The sequence below is a fragment of the Armigeres subalbatus genome, chromosome 2 (assembly GCF_024139115.2).
Source record: "Armigeres subalbatus isolate Guangzhou_Male chromosome 2, GZ_Asu_2, whole genome shotgun sequence".
Taxonomy (NCBI): domain Eukaryota; kingdom Metazoa; phylum Arthropoda; class Insecta; order Diptera; family Culicidae; genus Armigeres; species Armigeres subalbatus.
Window position 1 is genome coordinate 290,499,490 of NC_085140.1, and position 25,158 is coordinate 290,524,647.

General features: G+C 38.5%; 2 protein-coding genes across 6 annotated transcripts in view; one reads left to right on the forward strand and one right to left on the reverse strand.

Annotated features, from left to right (window-relative positions):
* LOC134212392 (17-beta-hydroxysteroid dehydrogenase 13-like) overlaps positions 1–1,525 on the forward strand; it is a 36,903-nt gene extending 35,378 nt beyond the window's left edge. The window contains exon 6 of one of the 2 annotated variants that reach the window (XR_009979263.1): positions 1,403–1,525. The gene's annotated coding sequence lies outside the window, so the exon portion shown is untranslated. Of the gene's footprint in view, positions 1–1,396 lie in introns of both variants that reach the window. The other variant, XR_009979262.1, reaches the window with a different exon arrangement.
* The window catches only part of LOC134212391 (angiotensin-converting enzyme-like), a 63,822-nt gene continuing 38,942 nt past the window's right edge, over positions 279–25,158 (reverse strand). For 3 of the 4 annotated variants that reach the window (XM_062690181.1, XM_062690179.1, XM_062690178.1), the window contains exons 2-7: positions 3,362–3,438; positions 3,073–3,292; positions 1,940–3,010; positions 1,596–1,879; positions 1,376–1,526; positions 279–1,319 (exon numbers count right to left, since the gene is read on the reverse strand). In XM_062690181.1, the coding sequence (XP_062546165.1) occupies positions 1,176–1,319; positions 1,376–1,526; positions 1,596–1,879; positions 1,940–3,010; positions 3,073–3,292; positions 3,362–3,372 (1,881 nt within the window). In that variant the 5' untranslated portion in view covers positions 3,373–3,438 and the 3' untranslated portion in view covers positions 279–1,175. Of the gene's footprint in view, positions 1,320–1,375; positions 1,527–1,595; positions 1,880–1,939; positions 3,011–3,072; positions 3,293–3,361; positions 3,439–7,846; positions 7,946–25,158 lie in introns of those variants that run through there. The other variant, XM_062690180.1, reaches the window with a different exon arrangement.

The window sequence follows — 25,158 nt, forward strand, 5'->3', positions numbered from 1 at the left end:
CGAATCCCAAGTAGTTGGTCATTGTATAGCAAAACCCCCATTTCAAGACCGTTCCTTTTAGCTGATTAAGAGGCTAAATAAGTCTTAAAGTCTTAAAGCTACTTCTGGCTCCCGAAAGCTCCAATGCGAACTATAAGCAACTTCAAGTTCAAGTTTCACCTTAATTCAGAAGAATTTTAGAATAATTTCTCGTAGAAATTCGGAAAAACAGAAGAATTTTCCGTCGAAATTTAGAACAATTCTCGCTTAACTTTTCAAAAGGACCTAAGTAACATTTTTTCATGAATTAATTTGAGTAGTGTAATCATTGCGCTGCTGTTGATTGCGCTATTCAAATAAATTCATGAAAAAAATGTTACTTAGGACCTTTTGAAAAGTTAAGCGAGAATTTATCAACGTTTCTGAACGAAATGATTCGCGGTTTGCGGGAGCCTTTTAAAGCGATTCTGTCGTCGTTGATATGGAAGCGTAAATTGAACATTACCGGCGTCGCGACGATGAAATCGCTTAGGTCTGGGGGAGCCTTAAATGTGCGGCTATCATCGTGGTTGATACACAGAATACGAAACACTATTTTTTATCGATTTATTCATGTGAACTTCGTTGCCGTGCAGTCAGCGGCGTCAGTCGTCTTGCGTGCTGTGTAGTGTGGGCTCGACTTCCGCTCTAGTAAAGGAGAAAACTTTTCGTAAAGCGGAACATTTTCCACTGGTCCACTGGGTGTTATGTGAATGTACTGTCCGTTGTCCAATGCTAGGTGTTGAGTATTTAGTCTGTGCGACCTCTGGTCGAAGACGGCGACCCTGTCTATTTTATATACCAAAAAGATTTATGTCAGAAGTTACAAATCAGATCCACTCTACAGCAGAAGAAACGCGTAGAAAAAGGGAAGGTGGTTATGGTACGAAAAATGTTGAAGTAGGAATGTCACAAGCAATGGGGAAAATAAATAATATTCTTCCATCAATCTAATGTCACGAGTTGAGTTGTACTGAAACTTGAACAGTATAAGCTTGAACAGTGAACAGTAAATTGACTGGTGGAATTAAATGGACAGTACTTAATTCGTCTTAGACGGTTGAATACATTCCACTAAAAGAGCTTTATATATTTTTTTTTGAACAGTATATTTACAAATTAAACTTTTTTACTTAAGTAAAAGAACACATAATTTTTTAAAGCAAGAAGTATGTCGATAAGAAGATTAAAATACTGGAAAGAATATTAGAAGTCATGTTTCTTGCTAAACTTCTTCCATTTCGATCTACCAACGGTTGAAATAATGCAATATCTTCCATTTTGGAGCTCCATCCGATTATCTGCAACAAAATAAATTTTAGTATCCGCAATATCACACGTGCCTATAGGAAATTACCAATTCGCCTCTATTTTGCAGTTCCAGCCATGCCTCCAGGGGCCTAAAAAAGTCCAATAATGGTTCCACAGATAGACGAGAAGTTTTACCCCTTGTTAAGAGTTTTATCAACTGTGTTGTTGTAAGAGATGCCCCTTGTTGCATTACATCACTGGAATTGAAACAAACAAGAAATTTTATTTGTTTTATTTGAATGAATCCGAAATGCCTGCAAAATTACCTCAGTATTCTACCGGCTTCGCGCGAGCGATAGAAATCGCACGTGTGCAACGGTCCAACGTGATGCGATGCCTGACATAGTTCCGAGAATACCTGGAACTGTAGCACAGTGGCGACGAAATACCTAATGTAGTCCTGATCAGAGATAACGTGATACTTCGCCCCTGGGTCGAAATGTTCAAAGCCTCGAGCCACGGGAGGAATAATGCCTTGATATCGAAGCCGAAGCTCCCACCAGCGAGCATTCATGCCGACTGGACCTTTCTCGAACACATACCAGCGCCACTGAAAACAATAAACCAGATTTAGTTCATTTGCTCATTCAACATAGCATTGTTTCTTAACCTTTTCAAGAGCCAAACTGAAAGCCATGAACGGAAGTTTGTCCAAAGCCACACCTAAAAGGTATTCGATGTTAACCATAGTATTGCCATTTACTACCGATACCGGTGTATTAAGTAATCCCAATTTTTGCAGATGATTTGGGCCTCCGACCGACAAACTAATAGCATTTGCAATGGCTTCATGGAATGCGGGATTCGGTCCTTCACGGTACAGAAAAGGCTGACTCGTGTATTGCATATAATACTGCACGTGTGTCATTTCATGATGTGCATTAACGAAGTCCTCCAGGTTGACTTGCGTACATTGTTTAATACGAAAATCAACCTTATTGCAAAAGTCCCAAGCGGATGCAGTGCAATGACCAAACATCTCATTCGCCTGTTGCAGCACCGAATTACGCCAAAACTCCGGTGCCATTGGAGGAAGACCAATAGATGTAAAGAACTCCTCAGCTGTTTGAAACATCTTCAACGGGGTGTAACCTTGCCGCACTAGTTCCCCTGTGATATCTGGTGTCTCAGGTGGCCCTGTTCTAACGATGTCCAAAATATTCCTCCAATTTTGAGCCCATATGTTACCTAACAGATGTGCCGGAAGCGGTCCGTCCCTACGAATTACATGCTCACCATATTGTCTCACTAGACCCTTCCTGACCAGGGTTACAAGCTGTTTGTAGAGTGGTTGCACTTTGGTCCACAGATCACTTACTGTGAAGAAAAAATCGCTATCATCATAAACCGAACGCATTTGGTCTCCGGCGTCGCTGAACCCATGGCGTTCAGCAGCTTGGTTCGCTAGGTCCAAATATCTCATGAACGTATTTTTCACCGGTGGTCCAGTTTTCTCATGCCATGATAACCAATAATATCTCAACTCGGGTTCAACGCGACTTGTTTCTATTATCTGTGCGACGTCCGGCTCTAGCTTCAGGTCGCAATACGCCGTATAACCGGTAACGTAATTCGACGGTTTAAAACTGTCTGCTCCCAATGATGTAGGGTGTGTTCCTTGGATTGGACAAATTTTGGCATTGTTGTAATTTTCCTTCATCAACGAAATGACATGCGCTAACTGAAATTGACCGTTTTGATGAAGTGAAAAAATCTGCTTACTGTTGAAATACACGATCATACCTCAGCGTACTTATCTTCTCCCAAACCGCACCGTCCAGGTTGAACAATCCGTCCCAACTGTCGCCGTATGCCGGAATCCACAATAGTAGATGAATCGAACGAAGCGGCCCGTCTCCAGCTAAGGCATTCGAATTTGGACGCCAGGTTCTGTTGTTCGCGCATGCGGCGCTTATTGAACTCCGTTGAATTGGTAGCGTACTTCCATTCACTGCTAGCAACTCTGTGGTACGAATGATATAAGGTGTTTGAATTGTATAAATACATGATACTACATAAAATATTGTCTTACCGATTGCACATTTCGGCAGCTTCACGATCAAAGTCCCGTAGAAACTGGATGGCATCTCCCAAGTTATCATTGGTTGTCTGTTAAATTATAAAGGAAAAAAGATGGGACATAAATTACTTGTAGGTAATCGTGTATATAAATAATGAAAACCTTAAAGAGCACGGGGTTGATTTTAACAATAAATTACATAAAAGAAACACAACTTTGTCGTGGAATGACACCCTAGCAACTCGAGCAAACCGAAGTCAATCTTTACAGAACAATGCACATTGGTCCAGGTAGCATACAAAGCGGTAATAAGTTGTTCAAGCCGAACATAGCAGAGATAGAAAAAACTTTGTTCTACAAAGTTGCTCCTAACTGTGAAGGGCTTTTTGAGGTTTTCATAAAAATTAGGGTGGGCCACATTTGAAAAAAATAAATATAAAACTTTTTCATTTGCAGAGATACGGCTATACAATGTTCCGCGAAGTTATAGTTCAGCCAGATTCCAAGAATTTTGCTAAAAATTATCTCTCCCGCTCTTAAATTGACTGATTTAGAGCAATTTTCCCAAGTTTACTTAGGGTGACCCTCAAAAAACAGTTTTTCGCTCCAACTTTTTTCTTTCAAATTTCTCAGCAATATGATGTTCAGAGCACTTTTGTGCTTTGCAGGGCGCAACTTTTCATGGACTTAGCGTTGCCATATCTCATACAGATCAAAAGTTATTGAGGTTTTCTTCGAAAAACGTTTTCTTCTAACGGCTCTAACTATGAAAGGCGCAAACATTTTTCAATCTGTTTTCTCGACCTTATTCTACTACTTTCAGGCTTCATTTCAGGGTGTTTAAATCGAGGGATAATTGAAAATAACCCCATATTATTGCAATGAAAATTACCGTTTTTTTTATTTTTAAACACTAATTTGCTATTTTTAAGTGTTTTGCTTCCATGGCTTACTTTGTGATATGGCAAACGCCACACCATTTAGTTATAAAGCCTGAGCAGAAGCTAATATCTTGAAAACAGCAGTTTTTATGAACTTGATATGAATAAGAGGTAACATGACAAAAAATAATAACAAAAATTAATATCCAAAATAAATACTTTAGGCATAATATTATCAGATATTTTAATACAAAACAAAAATAATTATGATATTGTAATAACAACATATGTTATGCTTTGAATATTTTGTATATTACTTTTTGTTATTTCGTATCTTATACATGTCAGTAATTTTCGCTGAGACCGAGCCACTATTTGCACGAGGTCTTTGAAAATGCCCAAATTTATGTTCATTAGAATGCTTTCGGCGAGTTTATTAGGGACAAGGATGTTATCGATCATTTAGTAATCTGCCTTCGATCATTTAGTAGTTTTTCAATAACTCATTCCAGAGGCTAAATTTCAAAATGTGTTGTATGGTGGAGTTCTAGTGAAAAGGTTTATCTACAACTCTGTCTAACAGTTCGTTGTTTAAATTTCACTAATAACGGAGCTATAGGGCTAGTGGCAGTAACTTAGACTAAATGATTCCATATTTTGTTATCATTTAGTATAAGTATAGCAACTAGCACCGTAACTCCTTTAGCAGTGGAATTCGAACATCGACCTGTTAAGGAGAGTTGTAGAAAAACCTTCGCACTAAAAGTCCACCATACAACACATTTTGAAATTTAGCCTCTGGAATGAGTTATTGACAAACTACTAAATGATCGAACGCAGATTACTAAATGATCGATAACATCCTTGATTAGGGATCCGAGTTAAATTTTTCAGAAAGATGGACCCCTCGTTAGTTATGGACGAAATCACTTTTATGGACCCCTCGATTTTTGTCAATTCTCGATTCACCAAAACTGTCATAACTCCAACATTTCTCAACCGATCTTATGGATCAGCATATCGTTGGAAAGAAGAAGAGTGTATCCTCAATTTGCAATAGTAACAATGGGGCAATCCAATATGGCTGCCAGCTAAGGCTGAACTTCTCAAACATGGTAGTGAGCAGCTTTATGAAGTTTTGCACCATATTATGTCAAAAATATGGGAAGACGAGGAAATGCCTGCTAGCTGGTTGGACGGCCTCATTTGCCCTCTCTTTAAGAAAGGACACAGACTGGATTGCGCCAATTATCGAGGAATAACCCTCCTTAATTCGACTAGTAACAATGGGGCAATCCAATATGGCTGCCCCATTGTTATTATTGCAAATTGAGGATACACTCTTCCTCCTTCCAACGATATGCTGATCCATAAGATCGGTTGAGAAATGTTGGAGTTATGACAGTTCTGGTGAATCGAGAATTGACAAAAATCGAGGGGTCCATAAAAGTGATTTCGTCCATAACTAACGAGGGTCCATCTTCTGAAAAATTTAACTCGGATCCCTAATAAACTCGCCGAAAGCATTCTAAGGCAGACCCACACGAGGCATATATTTACAATACTTTTTCATCAAACTTTTCATCAAACTTTTCTTCAATATTTTCACTGATTAGTCATGCCGTAGCTGAAAAAACTCAATTGTTTCTTGAACTAATACGAATCAACTAGCGGTATAACGCACAAAACACGCACACACGCAACCGTCATCGACTACTGTGAGCAAACTGCGGGGAGATGAGGGGAAATATTGAAAGGAATATCAAACTTTTCTGATTTCCCTCAATATTTACTTCAATATTTTGGGTTCGCCCTCACACCATCAATCTTGTTCTTCAATAATCAAGAGTTTGTCAAACTTTTTCCGTCATGTGGGGTCTGCTTAATGAACATAAATTTGGGCATTTTCAAAGACCTCGTGCAAATAGTGGCTCGGTCTCAGCGAAAATTACTGACATGTATAAGATATGAAATAACAAAAAGTAATACAAAAATATTCAAGGCATAACATATGTTGTTATTACAATATCAAAGGCAAAACATAACTATTTTTGCTCTGTATTAAAATATCTGATAATGTTATGCCTAAAGTATTTATTTTGGATATTATTTTTTGTTATTATTTTTGTCATGTTACCTCTTATTCATATCAAGTTCATAAGAACTGCTGTTTTCAAGATATTAGCTTCTGCTCAGGCTCTATAACAAAATGGTGTGGCGTTTGCCATATCACGAAGTAAGCCATGGAAGCAAAACACTTAAAAATAGCAAATTAGTGCTTAAAAATGAAAAAAACGGTAATTTTTCATTGCAATAATATGGGGTTATTTTCAATTATCCCCTCGATTTAAACACCCTGAAATGAAGCCTGAAAGTAGTAGAATAAGGTCGAGAAAACAGATTGAAAAAATGTTTGCGCCATTCATAGATACAGCCGTTAGAAGAAAACGTTTTTTTCGAAGAAAAACCTCAATAACTTTTGATCCGTATGAGATATGGCAACGCTAAGTCCATGAAAAGTTGCGCCCTGCAAAGCACAAAAAGTGCTCTGAACATCACATTGCTGAGAAATTTGAAACAAAAAAGTTAGAGCTAAAAAACTGTTTTTTTGAGGGTCACCCTAAGTAAACTTGGGAAAATTGCTCTAAATCAGTCAATTTAAGAGCTAGAGAAATAATTGTTTTAGCAAAATTCTTGAAATCTGGCTGAACTATAACTTCGCGGAACATTGTATAGCCGTATCTCTGCAAATGAAAAAGTTTTATATTTATTTTTTTTCAAATGTGGCCCACCCTAATTTTTATGAAAACCTCGAAAATCCCCTCACCGTTAGGAGCAACTTTGTAGAACAAAGTTTTTTTCTATCTCTGCTATGTTCGGCTTGAACAACTTATTACCGCTTTGTATGCTACCTGGACCACTGTGCAATGGCATGCTGGCTAAGTGCCCGGCTCACCGCAGTCGTCCGATTTTCGCTGAATGAACTATGGATGGTACTTCCATCTGCTGGTGCAACTCGTGGCGTGGTTCATTCACCTGCACCCCACCATAAATAGTAGCACTTTTGTCTCGAACATTACAAGTGCGTTTTGGTTCCCTGCGACCATTGTCCAGGTCTCGTTTCCGTAGAGGACTACAGGTCTAATAAGCGTTTTGTAGATAGTTAGTTAGGTACGGCAGCGACTTCTATTCGATCGGAGCGTCCTGCAGAATCCAAAGAATGTACGGTTTCCTACCACGAAGCGTCTCCAAATTTGTACACGAATTCTTAAATCACCTCAATTCCGTCACCACCGGTACAAAGATATGGTCAGAGGCTCAAGTTGTCCTCTCTTGATCCTCTTTATATCATGTACTTCGTTTTCGACGTGCTGATGAATAGTCCAATCCACTTAGCTACCCATTTCAGTCTGATACAGTCTTCTTCCATCTTCTCGTTAATTAACTGACATCACTTCGTTATAACCGTACCACTCATGCCAATCCATGTCCTTTGTATCACCCCCTTTCCGTAACCCTCTGCGCATTTAAAAGGAACTCAAGAATGCACCTGACTGAACCTTGACTACGGCCCTTATCCGATCTATCGTCGTGACCATCCGTGTCACTTACTTACTTATGGGTCCTGTGCAACCCGAATGGTGCAAAGGGCCAACTGTGTGGCTGATCGAGCCCACTTCCGTTCCCGAATTTCAATTGCCATCGGTTTCTTGTTACAACAAATATGACGCTCGTTGTTTGAGATCCATGGCTACCTAATTTAAGCACAGATTTTACTAGTCTATGATGGGCTACACAACCATGTGGCACCATTGCCAATTCAAAGTAAACTATTTTTCTCAGTGTTTCACATTATCAATACACACTATGTAACACACACACTAACTCACAATCATTCTGCACGCAGAAAAAACTATTTTAAAAACAATAATTTCTCGCTTAACTTTTCAAAAGGACCTAAGTAACATTTTTTTTATGATTTAATTTGAATAGCGCAATCAACAGAAAAACATTAAAGCTTTTGATTGCAGTACTCAAATTAATTCATGAAAAAAATGTTACTTAGGTCCTTTTGAAAAGTTAAGCGAGATTTCTTACATAAATTCAAAAAGAATATCGCATTGTTTTGGCGGTAATAAGAATTCTTATTGAATCAACAATCCAATATTTTTGTTTTTACAAGACATTGGAAAGCTTGAGCTTTGAAAAGCTTTTTTGAAAATTTCGAATAAAAATAGAATTGTTGATTCAATAAGAAATTGATGTTAAATTCAAATATATATTTTTTTAAATAAATGGATTTTCATTTCATATTATTTTGTTCAGTTATAATGCATAGATTTATTTTGATTGGTATTCATGATACCATTAGTATATAATTTTTATTCAAGTTTCTGGAATCTCTAAATTGATACAAATCATTATTATTTGAAATTTCTGGCTGTGTTCCATGGTGGCTGGTAGATTAACAACTGTGCTCAATCAAATATCTGTTGATCTGAAACAACATTCGTCTTTGTACTACAAGTTCGGAATAAATTTTGAATGATTCGCTTACCTAGTTAGAAATATCAGATAACTATTATGTTACTTCTGCTCCAGATGATAGCGGCTGAAATGGTTGGATTCTTAAAATCCAACAAGTATCCGGGATATTTATGTCATTCCACTGAAATAATGAAAAGCAAAATAGTAGTTTGTGCAACTAGTTGCAACAAGATGATTTTTTCAGCACGAGTTGTACGTTTATCCAACGAGGCTTGCCGAGTTGGATAAATACTACTAGTGCAGGAAAAATCGAGTTTTGCAACCAGTTTTTTGTAATGACGAAAAATGGGCTTTAATATGATAAATCTATACCGAAATTGTACAATCGAATTTACTCCACATGATCATTCATGTCAATAAATTATGTTGCGGCAGAGAACAATAAGATTCCATCTTATCGTGCCAAATTGCATAGCTTGAAAAGCTATGAAGCGATGGATGCAATTGCCTTTGCAAAATTGTGATGTTATGTCCAAGAAACCCTTTCATTTATTACAAGACGTTTAGAGTACACTATTTAAACACTCACCCAAACTAATTCAGCTAAATGTAGTCATGTAACTACTGTCCCAATGTAGGTTTTTCATTATAGCACCCAAATGAGTGCTATAATGAATATTATGCAACCCATTTGAGTTGCATAATGGTCATTAAAGCACCCATTCTGTTGGTATGGAAAAGTAGGCCGTTTTATCACTCAAATGACAACTGTAAACCAGGTATTATGATCAGGAATTGCAAAAAGTAGATTTTCTAACAAGAAAACATATAAAACATACCTTGATTAATGGAAATAAACCCATTCGCAATAACTTGTATATTTACTATCCGAATATTTGTAAAATTATGTGATATGACATCAAGTGCAAGTCTATCAAATTCCAAGTTAAATGTTGACATATGGATCAAGCCGTGAATTTCAAAATGCCTACTTTTTTAACAAATATGTTACATGAATATATATAATATAATATAATATACTAACATAATATAAATTTATTAAGTGGATGTCTTCCACGACGGCAGTGTTGTTAAGAAATGAATTATAGTAAACACCAAGTGTTAAAAAATTACAAAATTAAAGTTGAACTATTATCAAATTATAAAAAAATTAAGTGTGTAATACTTGGTGTAATAACATTTCTCAACTTAGTAATCGAGAATATTCTAATAGACGCATAAAAAGATATGAATAGTTTTTCTTGGGCCCTCCTTAGCCTAGCGGTAAGATGCGCGGCTATAAAGCAAGACCATGATGTGGGTGGCTGGGTTCGATTCCCGGTGTCGGTCTAGGAAATTTTCGGTTTGGAAATTGTCTCAACTTCTCTGGGCATTAAAGTATCATCGTGTTAGCCTCATGATATACGAATTCAAAAATAGTAACTTGGCTTAGAAACCTCGCGTTTAATAAGAAGTTTTTTTCTTATTTCTTGCACAGATGTACACATTAAGGATCCCCCAAACACGAGCGACACAATTCTATCGCATGGCAAAAGCGATTCTTTTGCAGTTGGTATGGAAGCGTAAATAGAACATTGCCTGCAATGACCCAACGATAGAATCGTGAATACTTTATCGCGGCGATGAAATCAACGAAACCAAATATTATATTTTGTTTACAAAAACCTGCTCAGGCTATTTTCAAATGTATGTATGTATGTATGTGAGCTTTTCCAAAAAGCTCATTCTTTCAAGTATTGTTAAAATAATAATACTTCATTATTGATTTTATCTTAACAAATCTTATTAAAATAATAAATTTTGTAGTATGTTCTATAAAAAGTGAGGATATGAAAACAACAATCTTTTTTTTTGGTTCAATGTTATCAATTTTCTGTCCGTGTGCTCAAAATAAATTTTCTTTCATTCGTTAGTAGTCGCTTACCATATACGCACGTTTTTCATTTTCACTGCGCAACCCTTTACTCTGCGTCAGTCTATTCTATCTATCTATCTTCTTCTTTCTTCTTCTATCTTCTTCTTCTTCTATCTTTTTTTATTTATCTTTTATCTATATATATAAAAACCAATCTATGTATGTATGTTCGCTAACTACTTCTGAACCACTTGGCCAATTACAACCAAATTTGGTACACGTACATTCTATATCCTCAGGGGAAGTTAACAAAGGGGTGGGATGGTCATTTGGAAAAGGGGGAGGGGTGGTGGGAGGAGTTTTGTTCAGAAAACGAACAATTCTGTGTAACTTTCAACTCCCAGGACCGATTTCAACCAAATTTTGTACACATATTCACTACGAGGAGGCGATCATATGGGAATAATTTGCGAAAGAGGGGAGGGGTCTGATGGGAGGGGTATTGTTCAGAAAACGGGCAATTTGGCGTATCTTCTGAACCCCTGGACCGATTTCAACCAAATTTGGTAAACACATCCTCTATCCCAAGCAGAAGATTGCAAAGGTGGTGGGGTGGTCATTAAGAAAGAAGTAAGGGTATGGAGGGAGGAGTTGTCTTTGGAAAATGAGCAATTCAGTGTAACTCCCAACCCCCAAGATCGATTTCAACCAAAATTTGTACACATATTCACTATGAGGAGCCGATCATATGGGAGGCTAATTTGGAAAATAGGGGAGGTGTCTGGAAGATGGGTTTATGTTCAAAAAACGGACAATTCAGTGTAACTTCTGAAATCCTGAACCGATTGCACCCAAATTTGGTACACACATTCTCTATCCTTAAGGAAAAGATAACAAAGAGGGATGGTCTTTGGGGGAGGGTAAGGGGGGAAGGGATTTTCTTCGAACAATTCATTGTAACTTGATTTCAACCAAGTTTGAAGCACACATTCTCTATTCCCAGGTGAAAATAACAAATGGTGAGGGAAGGTCATTGTATAAAGGCGGAGGGGATAGGGGAGAGGAACTCTTTACAATACAAAAAATCAGGATAAACCCCTGGAAAAGGGGGAGGATTTACGGAGTGTATTGTTTAGTTAACGATCGTTTGTAACTTTTGAGCCCCTCAACCGATTTCCACCAAATGTGGAACACATATTCTCTAACATAAGGTTATATACTAGATGGGATGGTCAAAGGAGACAGGAGTGAGGGACATGTGAATGAAACGAACGTTTTACGTACTTATTAAATGCATGGGTCCGTTTGAACCAAATTTGGGACACATACTTTAAATCCTAAGGGGACGCATCAGTACGTCAGGCGTGAAAAACGTAAGACAAAATGTACGATAGGCATATCTAACGTTGGGCATATGTACTTCAAATTTCCCATTCTTTAGTTATATAATTTGGAAAATTGCCTGGAAACCAATCCTTATAATAAAAAAAATCACCAAAAAAATAAACTTTCTCCCGGAAATAACATATCCCCGAAAATAAAATTTTCCGCAAGTATCATATCCTCGAAAACATTTCTTCGGAAATGACATTTCGCACGAAAATGAAAATTCCTCGAATATGCAATTCCTAAAAAAATACGCAGATATCCGAATCCGAAAATGGCACTTTCTCGATCGTGACATTTCCCAGAATATAACATACGTTTCCCCAAAAATTACAATTTCTCTAAAATGATATTTCTCCGAATGTGACATTTCCCCGATTATGCCATTCCCCTGAAAATGAAAATTTCTGAAAATGCCACTTCTCCAAATTTTTCTTCTCCAAAAATTACATATATCATTTATACCCAGAGAAGTCGAGACAATTTCCAATCCGAAAATTGCCTAGACCGGCACCGGGAATCGAACCCAGCCACCCTCGGCATGGTCTTGCTTTGTAGCCGCGCGTCTTACCGCACGGCTAAGGAGGGCCCCTGTCATATTCTCCGAATATGACAGTTTCGTAAACATTTTTATCTCGGTAATATCATTTCCTAGAATATCACCAGCATTTATTTGTCGGAATTATTGTTTTAAAAGTGATATCTACCTTCTTTTAATCATTGGATGTTCTTTAACCAATCCTTTGATCTTCTCATCAATTGAGGAAGTATCAACAACAAAACATGGGGGTTATCGATTACCAACTGGTTTTAGCGAAATCAAATTGGCAATTCCAGCAGATGCGAAATCAAACTGCCAATCCTGGACAAGGCCGGGTACATACAGCTAGTAAATTAAAAAATCCGGATTTTGGCGCGTTATTTATATGCCTGTTTCTCCAGATTTTTTTTAAACTCACAAAGGCAGCCCTTGTCTTTTTGATCCGTGGGCCTATGTTGAACTTGGGTCCGCTGTCTTACACCATTTGGTTACCAAGATATTATAAGCTTTAAACATTCTATACTGCCGCTAACCGCAAGTCGAGAACATCTGTATATGGACGCCATATACAGATGTGCTCGACTTGCGGTTAGCGGCAGTATATAGCCGTGATGAACTTACCTTTAAGATAAAAAAATCACGTTAATAAAGCATTAAAAAAAACTTTAAACATTCTCCACTGATTGCGCAACCACTGTGAAGTTAGAAGGAGTCACCGTGTTCACATCCAAATCCAACGATTTGGCAAGTACAATTCTCGGTCCGGTATAGGATGTTTCCGGGTGGGAAACATTCTCGACTCCTTGGGCATAGTGTATCCATTGGACATGTCACACAAGATGCATACTCAATATACTCATGTAATCGTTTAGAACCTTCATGATTATGGCAGCTCGCGGTTTGGTTTACAGTCAATCGTCGATTACGACGAGGAATAGTAGCGGTGATAGAATATATCCATGCCTGACACCAGCTGTGACCCGGATGGGGTCGGACAATACCCCGTTGTGCAAGACTCTACACGGGAAGGACTTATATTGTGCCTCTATGAGGATGATAATTTTCTCGTCTTAAAGTGCCCTACTTATATTCTCGGGATTGATATGGTCGAAAGCTTTTTCGTAGCAAATGAAAACCTAATGAAGGGACCCTTGGAAAACCAGCTTCAGAATGATACGGAGCATTACATACTGCCTCGCCAGTTATCTCATGCAGTCCATTCTCCATATATTTATATACATATATACGAAATAAGCGATGCAACTGTTGAACGTATGTCATGGGATCAACTTTGAGCATATTGGTTGACATGCAATCGTCCCCGGTGCTGTGTTGGATTTCCGGCTGTTTTGCCACATTGAGAGTTGACGTAAAGTCATTGTCTACTTCTCTCCCCGAACAGTCAAAATAGCTGTGTGGTATCGGCAGCCAATTATCTTGCTAAGAGTTGCATGTTCTAGTGGTAAAAGTCCACCATACAGGTGAGCCCTAATTCTCGATGTGACGCGGCTTTATGCCTACAAATGAATGGTTAGGGGGTCTAATAAAAATCCAACCGCTAACGGAGCCTGTGAAGCACCAGGACGCCCTTCTCAGTATTGAGTCCTTACTGCGCTAACCGGAGCTATGCTGACTTTTTGCTTCTCCGAGATAATCGACTACCGTCGTCGGGGGTGACAATGGGTCAAATGGGGGTGAAAATGGTTCACATTTCAACTACTTAGAATGCTTGTAGAGTGGATTGAATGTATATGAGTGCAAGAAGATTAAAATATAATAGATCTTTTTGAACGATTTCGCTCTACAACCTCCAGACTGCCGGTGAGAGCGATGACCCATTGTCACCCCCGATGGCGGTACTTTTATTCAATCTCAACTTAAGGTTAAATAAGGGTGGGATAATGAGTATGTTTTTATTAGGTTTTTCAACAAATTGTCACTTATATGGATTCGCATTATGCTTTATACACATTGTACTCTGTGTATGTGCTGTCAGAATTTATGCAACTGGGACGTCAGGAAATTCGTCTATTGTTCGGTTTATTTACCACATAATATTGCACTTCAAAAGGCCTTCCACTAATTGTCGGCAGTGATACTAATGCTGATCACATCATCTGAATTAGCTCGGATATCAATCTGAGAGGCTCCAGCTTGATAGAATACCTAAGTAGTACCGAACTTGGTTTACTCAGCATAGGCAATCGCTCAACCTTTATGGTATCTAATAAAGCAGAGGTATTAGACACAACCCGACATAGTCACGAGTTGGCGAATTGGCATGTGTCAGATGAGGAACCCATATCTGACCATCGATACATCTACTTTGATCATTTGGATGTTACTTCGGAGACCTTGCGTTTTGGAAATCCTCGTTCAACCAACTGGTATCTTTATTCAGAGTTGCTCTCCACCAAATTTCGTGGATATCTACCTTCCATAGAAATTCCTACCGACTTGGATGATGCAGTTGATACTACAACGTTGCACATCATGGAAGCTTTCAAAGAAGCTTACCCTTTGCGTTCTGTAAATCCTCAAGAGTAACGCTCAAGAAGCAGTGTAGGAGGAGTTGGAACATACGCCATTCAGCAGGGACGGATTCTTTCAAGTTGGCTCGGAAAAGCTTACAAGAAGGCTCTACGATCTACTGAGCGACCCGACTACAATTCTTCTGATGAAGAATCTTTAGAGCACTCATTTGATACGCACTTCCCTAAAGGTGTCGATATAACATCTTTGGATGTTCCTGATGTCTTTTTATGTAGGTACGGGTGAGCCCATGTCAAGCTCGTAGAATGAATCGATTCAATGGGCACTTGACAGTTTTGCTCCTTACAAATCTCCAGGAGCAAATGGGATCTATCCCGTTCTTCTTCAGAGGGCTTTGGAGCATATTAAACATGTTTGAAAAAAGCTTTTAGTATGCAGTTTCGCAACTGGGTATATTTCCGTATCCTAGCGGGATGTCACTGTAAAGTTTATCCCAAAAGGAGGACGTGCTTCGTATGAAGAAGCAAAGAGTTTTAGACCCATAAGTCTAACCTCATTTCTTCTGAAATGCTTAGAACGTATTATCAATCATCACATTCGTGATACCTGTTTGGCAAACATGCCTCTTCATGTTAATCATCATGCTTACCAATCCGGAAAGTCCACCGTGACTCTTAAACACAAGGATGTCTACGATATCAATAAAGCATTCGCTCAAAAGCAATCGTGCTTGGGTGCTTTCTTAGATATTGAGTGAGTCTTTCGATGCAATATTGGAAGCCGCACGTTGTCATGGGCTTCTCAATAATGGCGGTTTCCCTACCTATGGATTTGCCGACGACTATCTAACATTGACAGTGGGTTTGTGCATTACTATCTTATTCGATCGATGCAAAACGCTCTTCGCTTGAAAGTTGGTGTCGCCAATATGGCCTTACGGTTAATCCAAAAAAAAAACATCTATTGTTTTTTTCACGGAAAAACTTAATCGTAATGGTATTCGTCCATTACATCTTTTTGTTTCTGAAATCAATGTAACTGATCAGGTAACGTATGTGGGTCTAATTCTTGATTCAAAGCTTTCCTGGACTCCTAACATTGAGTTCAAAATCAAAAAGACGTGTATGGTTTTCGGCCAATGCCTTTCTTGTACTTACTGATTATGGGTACTCGGCTTTATGGAGGAGAATCCTGTAAACCGCAGTTCTACACACACTACGCTGTTACCTCTTATGGTTAATTGGGACAAAATTTTCCTCGCTCCAAGTGATCTTTAGAAGTTTTCCTTATAGGACATTTGCAACACAATTTTTCTTGTGGGATGAGTGGACATCTATCTATTTGGAGAGAAGTATGTCGGACAGCATTGTTTTTTACACTGACGACGACTCCCACCTCGGAGGTAGAGCAGGTGCAGGCGTCTTTTCGCGTGAGCTGAGATTGGAACAGTCCCACTCACTGGGTAAACACTGCACTGTCTTTCAAGCTGAATTATTTTTTCATTATGTGTGGAGTGCTATCCACACTGTAGCGACGCATTATGGGCAAATTAATATAGGGGAACTGTTCCGTTTTTCATCTCACTGAACATGTATTCATCTCATCGCAAAACAAAGAAATACAGCAAGAATCTTTTCGCTTGTTTTTGCTAACAACCGTGCTCACTGGTGAAAAAAATCACAAAAATAAGAAACAAACCAAATACGATTTCATTGCTTTGTTTTTGATGGGATGGAAATAGGAGCTATGTGATGAAGTGCCGAACCGTTCCCTTACTTCTGTTCAGATAGCCAAGCAACTATTAAAGCTCTCGCTTTGGACACTCAAGGTTGAAGTTAGTAATCGCATGTCGAACTCAAATTGAGGAATAGAATTCAGTTGGTACTTTACACCCATTGGCGTAACTACAGGGGGGCCAGGGGGGGCTATAGCCCCACCTAGGATCTGGCTAGCCCCCCCTAGAAATTTTTGTAACTTTGTATAAGTATTGCACATATCTAGTCCACTGATTATATACAGGGGTAAATGCAGAGAAAGGATTATCTTCATTATCCAATCCCTCTCTTCAACACACTACAGCAAGTTGAATCAATTCGCTCAAGTTTTTGAACTTCGAGCAATTGTTAAAAGGCTTGCTCATGACAAAATCTGGACCCCTCAAAACACGTTATAACTTATGAAATACCAAAGGAAATACCTCATCAACAAGTGTATTAAAGAATATATTATTTATTAGTATTACAAGTACAGTAGACGTTCTATAACTGCAAGTCATTTAACTGCAATTCGATAGTTGCAACAGTTTTGCAGTTATCGGACCGCTAAACTTCAAACTCAATGACAGCTGCAGCTGACGTCGATTGACAACTGTTTGACGTCTAGAATGCATTGCAGTTATCGAACGGCATTCGTTCACTGAAAAGTAAACATTTTGCAGTTATCGAACGGCTACTGTACTTAATGGATAATGGACAATTCCTTGAGATTTTCAAGTTTTTCCAGGGTTTTGTGAGTAATTGTTATCTAAATCGAGCGTATGATCTTAAACTTCCTAACTAATACCAATCCTAAAAGCTGCCGCGCATTATTATCACTGTAGGCTTCTTGAGAAAGGTTCGGTAAAACTCTTAGATTTCAAGTAGAGGTAACTAAAGTTGAATAAGAAAGAACTTTGTATTCTTTCGGATGGATTTTAGAAACTCTGCATACTATTTAATTCTCTTAACTCCTATTGTCGCTGCAGCAATGAAACCAGTGAAAATGTCTCAGTAGGCGCGAAACAGAAAGATGTGTTAAATGTTCTTATGTGTTAACAAATGCTCCTATAAGTTAATTTGTTGCAATTTTTTTAACTAAATTGAAAATTAACGACCAATAAGTTGTATTGGGATGTAAAACTGATTTTTTTTTAAACCATCCTAGAAGTTATTCTAACAGAAAAGAAAGGTTAGTTTGTTGTGGTCAGATCGTCGTTTGAAAGCTCGTAGGAAGTGTCAGGCCACTGAATTGAAAGCTGTCGAGAAGAGTTTGAATTACTAATATTTAATTTATAATGTATTCTGGGTTCGAAGCAAATAAAAAAATCCTTTGAAAATCAGGATCGTGCTTCACATTCTATTTACGGCGAGCGCAACACCTATGGTTTTTTGAACCTATCAAGAATTTTGGAAATCCTACGAGATTTCTAGATTTTTGAAACTGGGCTGAGCGTCGATGAACATCATTTGAAATATTTAAGTCGTCCATTGATATCTGGTAGACCAACAATATACATCAGTTGAATCGAGCAAAAATGGTAAACTTTCTGTCTTATTTGTTGTAAATTAGAAAAGTTAAAAAAAAAGTTAGCCCCCCCTAGAATTTTTCATTAGTTACGCCAATGTTTACACCTTATATGGGTACCTGCCCATTCTTCAATAGCTGGAAACGAGCTCAGAATGGAGCATCACATGACTTTATTGGTCCTGAGCCAGCTATTCCAATATCCATGTGTTGGGTGAAGCTTTTGATTAAATCTTGGGCTGTCACTAAGCACAAATGGCATTGAAATATTCTGGATTCATGTCATCAAACACAATTGTGCATCCTGGATCCATCTCCGGTAGTAGCAAGCTATTTAAATGATCACTGCAGTGTCTTAGTGAAGGCCTTGACAGGTCACTGCCGACTGAACTATCGTTGTGGTAAGAAGCTATGAGCTTTTGTACGTTATTACCAGGGGGAGAAGGTGGAGCACTGAATCCCTACCCCGACATGTTCTGGTTCTAAAATGTAAACAACAGTGTTAATTCTCTACCACCTTTTAGTTATGGCGAGGGAATTTTTGTGCACACTTTAGTTTTCGATATTTTATCAAAATTAAACACTCAATCATGTAGAAACATAACGAGGTGGTATGCTTGAGATACCTGCTTGATTAAAGGGACTCGAAAAAGAATTTATTTGCAGTAACTAACCGAATATAAAAATGTTCGCATTAACGATTGCGCCCTAACAGTGGTTCTAAGCTTCGATGCGTTCGATGCAGAGTACACGAGCTTTGTTCGCCAGTGACAGGCGTATGAGGCCCTTGGTTATTACACGTACATAATTACTTTTATTTTTGATTACTTTATTTTCCGTCAGGTTTGTGATGAAAAAGGCTGTGAAGGCGATGGCACAAATCTCCCAAATTGAGGTAAACGTGCCCCTGGAGCCGACGTTGTGATACATACCTGATACCCTATTTGGGCGCTGTGGGGCGCTGGAGGGGGGGGAACATACATTTTCAGTGCAAAATGTAAACAAACGAGCATAAATTCCATACAAAAATCCAAGATGGCTGAGTTGGGGATATTGACAAGTCGGATAACCTGTACATAAAAAAATCTTGCAGCAAGCCATGACTCTGCCTCTTCCAGTCAGATCTCCGCGGCGTGCACACGCATCCACGGAGACTTGCTGTCATAACTTCGTTCCGGCCATTTATGCTACGTTTTGACAGGGCAAGTGAGTTGAACAACTCAGTTGAATTCAATTGACTTGCCAAAAGTTGAACATGTTCAACTTTCTTTTCGTTCAAGTGAATTGAATTAAGGTGTTTACACGTTCAGTTCGCGTTCGATTCAAGCGACTTGCTCAATTCACTTGCCTTGTCTAAACGTAGCATTATGGTCATACATTTTGGCGATCCTGCCAGTATATTTTTTGGATCCTGTCGCTGATTTCATGAGGTGAGTTGAATTCAAGTGATTAAATTGTGACGAGTGATATATTGTAGTTTGCAAAAACACAAGGCGCGTCTCGAATACCGTCGGAAAATGGATTGTGGTTTACTAAATTACAAGACGCGTCTTGAAGACCACCGGAAAATGGTTTGTGGTGGCGCGTCTGAAATGGTTTGTAGTTTGAAGAACCACAATGCTCGTCTGGGAGACCATAGGAAATAGGTTTTGTGGTTTGTAAAATCACAAGACGCGTCTGGAAAGCCAGTGGAAAATGGTTTGATGTTTAGAAAACTATAAGGTGTGTCTGAAAGGTAGCTGAAAAATGGCAGTGGCAGTTTGTGAAACTACAAGGTGCGTGTGGAAAATGGTCTACAGTCTAGAAAATTTCAAAGTCCTGTGAGCATTGATTTTGATAAAAATAAAAAATAAAATTTTGGTAGCCACTTAGCGGCATTAGTGTACATGAGACTACCAGTTGAGCTATGGTATAACGAAATCTGAGAGAAATGAAGAAATATTCTGCACTGTTCAAAACTATTCGGAAAACCAAATATATTATCTGGAAATTTATATTGGAAAGTACTGAATTGGCTATTAACCATAGCTGAATTACCTGTAGGATCGCATATCTTTGACTTTGCAAAATAATAAGGTTGCCGGATTCCACAAAGCTATTCGGAAGTTCAAATTTATTATGCGTAAGAATAGTTTGGAGTAATTGGCTAGCAGTACAAGTTTACACGTCTATCATTTGGGAATAATATCTCGGATTTTGCGGAATTTAAGATAAATGTCATTTGCACGGAGTTTGCTCGGAAGGTCAACATCAATATGCTGAAGTTCAGATTGATGGTGATACGCGAAACTAAAACTTGGATTTAATGAACGGAGTTGGATTGGATTTGGAATGGATTTGAATTGGATCTGGATTGGATTTGGATTGGATTTTGATTGGAATTGGATTGGATTTTTATTGGATTTCGATTGGATTTGAATTGGATTTTGATTAGCTTTGAATTGGATTTTGATTGGATTTGGATCGGATTGGATCGGATTGGATTTGGATTGGATTTGGATTTGGATTGGTTTTGGATTGGAATTGGATTGGGTTTGGATTGGATATGGATTAAATTGGATTTGGATTTGGATTAAATCTAGGTTGGATATAGATTGGATTTAAGCTGTATTTGGATTGGATTTGGGTTAGATTCAATTTGAATTGGATTTGATTTTATTATCGTTATTAGGTTGTTTTTAAATCTTATTAGTAATGTAAGTTCAGCACCGCTTAGTTTTGGATTGCATTTGGGTAAGATTTGGAACGTTTATGGAAAAAATTGGTGTTGTATTTGTTAAAATCTCGGATAACAAAAAAAAACCATTGGCTTCGTAAATTTGTTGTTCTCTAATCATCCATTCATTACTTAGATCTTTAAAGCTTGTATAGATTTGTACCACGGAATAGGAACGAAAGTATAAATCACGTTTTATATTTCTCGACCCACAATTTGGGGTGGTGTGTAGTTCTTTTTGTGTGTAATTTTAAATGGAGTTAACCGTTTGCTCAAATGCAACAGATGTTCACCTTCGTTTTCGTTTAAAATACCCAGGAGAAAAACATTGCATTGCTAGAAGATTTTTTATTGCGTTTTTAATGAGAGAAAAGGAAGAATGTGGGGTTTGAGTAAAATGCCTTCAGCGTGTGTTTATATAGATTTCACACCCCAGCGTGACACCATCAGCGAGCAGCAAGCCATGACTCTGCCTCTTCCAGTCAGATCTCCGCGGCGTGCACACGCATGCACGGAGAGTTGCTGTCATAACTTCGTTCCGGCCTTTTAGGGACACACAGGTGCCTCCACTAATATATTTTGCAGGAATAATTACAAAATAAGCGATGCAACAGTTGAACGCATGGGCGTAGCCAAGGGGGGGCAGGGGGGGCCGTCGCCTCCCCTAAATTGTGGAAATCTTGCACGGGTACTGAAATGAATTCCCTTAAACATGTGCACTTTACGATCCAATCATATACAGAAATAGGTGGTTGAAATTCAAAAGATTCCCAAAACTTATTAGGGCATCCAGGATCCATAATATATGAAAGTTCAAAACAACTCGAAACATTTCGGACTCAAAAATTCTCCTTGAAATCCTTCTAGAAGCTCCCCTGGGAACTTCTGAATTCCTCCGGAAAGTTATCCACAAATTCCTCTGAAAATCGATCGAAAATCCTTCTCATGTAATTGTAATTCCTCCTTATCTAGAAACCCCTACTATTTTTTTTAGGAAATTCACGAGGAAATTCCTTAAAGATTTCTTTTCTTCTCTCCAAGATTTACTTCTAGATATTTCTTCGGTTATTCTCTCTTCAGGAAAAATCCGGCATTTCCTTCAGGCATGCATTCGAGAGTTCCGTCAAGAATACATACGGAATTTCTTCCCAAAATTTTAACAGAAGTTTCTTCAAAAATTTATGACGGAAATCCTCCGATTTAGCTCCATAATTTCACTTGTAAATCTTTAAGAAATTCCTTCGGAAATTCTTCTAGGAACTTCTCCGGGCATTCCTCTCGGAACTCTTCCTTTAATTCCTTCGGGATTACTTCAGGAAGTTTTCCGGGAATACCAATTTTTAATAGCGAAATCATCTAGCATTCCAATCTGGAATTCTTTTCGCAATTACTTCAGAATATCCTTCAAGAAATCCTCTAGAAATATCTTCATGAATTTCTCCTGGAATTCGTCCAAGTATTTCCCCAGAAATTCTTACAGGTATTTTTTCGGGAGTTTCTTCAGGTACTTCTCCAGGAATTTTCCCGGGAGATTTTCCGCGGAAGTGTACTAGAATTCCTTCCGGACTTCACTCGGAATTTACTCGGATATCTGCCAAGAGTTCTTCCAGAAATTTCATCGGAACAATCCGCAGGGATTTTCTTCAGCAATTCATCTGGGAATACTTTCAGGATTTCATCTGGGAATTTCTGCATTAATTCCTCCTGGTATTTTTCTGGGAATTCCTTCAGATATTTTTTCGGAAATTCCTTTAGGAACTTCTATAAGAATTATTTCAGGACTTCCATGTGAGAATTCCTCCGGAAGTGCTTGTGGGAGTTCCTCCGGGAGTTCTTCCAGGAGTTTTTCCAAGAAATTCACTGGTAATACCTCCAAGAACTTTACAGGGAATTCCTGGACGATATTTGGCAGGAATTTCACGGGAAATGGGATCTCGGAAGTTCCGTCAGAAATATGTTTTCTCTTCCTCTATGGTAATCCACCGGATATTCCTCTGAAGTTCCACCACTAGTTCCTTCGGGAATTTTATCAGGCTTTCTTCCAGGAATTCATTTAGCATTTCTTTAGGCATTTATCTACAAATTCCTCCAGAAGTTCCTCGGAGAATTCCTCTGGTAGTTCTTACGGGAATTCCTCCGGGAGGTTCTTTTAAGAATTCTTCCAGGAGTTCCTCCTGGAATTCTTACGGAAGTTCCTTTGGGAGTTCATCCTAGAATTCTTACGAGAGTTTCTCCAGGATTTCCTCCGGAAATTCTTCCTGTAGTTCTTCAATAAATTCCTCCAGAAGTTCCACCGGCAGTTCCTCCGAGAATTCCTCTGATAATTTCTCCGGAAATTCCTATAGAAAATCCCCCGGGAGTTCCTCCGGAAATTACTCTGGGAGTTCCTTTTCAGAGAAACACCCGGAGAAACTGCCGGTGAAACTCTCGGAGGAGGTAAAACTGCTGGTGGATCTCCCGGAGGAATTCTCGAAGGAACGGCTGAAGGAGCTCCCGTAAGAACTCCCGGAGGAACTCCTAGAAGAATTCCTAGAGGAACTCCCGGATGAGCTCCCAGAGAAACTATCGCAAGAACTTTTGGAGGAATTTCCAGCTCTGGGAAATTCTGCTCTGGCTATTTCTGAAGAAAGCCTAAATGATTTCCTGAAAAAAGCCTGAATAATTTCCTGGAATAGTTTCTGGTGGAACTCCCGGAGGAATTTCCGGAGAAACTCCCGGATGAATTGCTGATGGAATTCCCGGATGAACTCTCGAAGAAATTTCTGGAAGAATTTCTGAAGAAACTCCCGGGAGAATTTTTAAAGGAACCTCGGGAAAACTACCAGAAGCATTCTCGGAAACAACAGAATTCATTTTATAGACAAATCTCGTCTAGCTGAAACCTTTGTTGGGGTTTGTAGCTGGACCATCATCATCATCAGAGGACCTCCCGGAGAATTCCCTGAGGAGGTCGCAGAGAAATTCTCGGAGGAGCTTCTGGTGGAAAATCTATATAAATTCCTGAAGAAGCCTAAATAAATTCCAATTCTGCCGAAATTCCCGGAAGAATTTTCAGAGGAACTGCCGATAGAACTACCGGAATTATTTCTCGAAGGAAATCCTAGAGAAATTGGAAATGCCGGTGGAACTCCTGGAGGAATTTTCGGAGAAACTCCTGGAGGATCTCCCAGTGGAAATCTTGAAGTTTGCAACGGAATTCTTTCAGGATTTCATTGCGAATTAATCTAGGAATTCCTCCAAAAATTCCATTGTTGATTTCATTTTCGATATAATTTCTGTATAAATTTCCGGTGGAATTCCTGGAGAAATTCTTTGAAATTTTCACAAGAAATTATTCGAAACAATTCACGGAAAATTTTATGGAATTCACACAAGAAATTCGTTGATTTTTCGTTAAATTCTCAGGAATGTTTACTGGCAATTTTGCGGAATTTCCACGGAATATTCTTATTCTTAAAAATTATGGGAAACAGCACGAAATTATTTGAATTATTGCAGAGAATTCTGCAGAACTTATAAAGAAGTTCGTGAAGATTTTCTTGGAGTAAATAATGGTGGAATTTTCGGATCAATTCCCGGCAAAATTGATGGTGGAATTTCTGAAGACACTGCTGAATAAGTTGCTGGAGGCATTCCTAAAGAATCCCTTATAGAATTTCGGATAGAATGCCAGGAGCAATTGTCGAAGGAATTCCTGGAGAAAGCTTGCATATTGATTTTTCTGCCTATTTTATAATAAATATTATTTCAGAGAGGATTTGTTTAGAAATTCAGATGTATGGTTCTAGTTTTCTTAAACTTATGGAAGAATGCATAAGACAAGACTTATGGAAGAATGCAGGATTTTTATAATAATTGTTATAGCCGATTTTATATTCTTTCTGAATACTAAGTTCGTTAATATTTTTCTCACTTTATTTAAAAATATCTGATGAGCAATGAATCACGCATTTTTAAATCCATTATTGTTTTAATCATTATTGTTTCGATTTGGTTTGGATTTGGTTTCATGTGTTAATATTCATGTGTTTTTATAAAACTACTATAAAACTACGATTTAGAAAAAAGTTGCCCCCCCCCCCTTCTCGAAATCCTGGCTACGCCCATGGTTGAACGTATGTCACGGGATCAAATTTGAGCATCTTG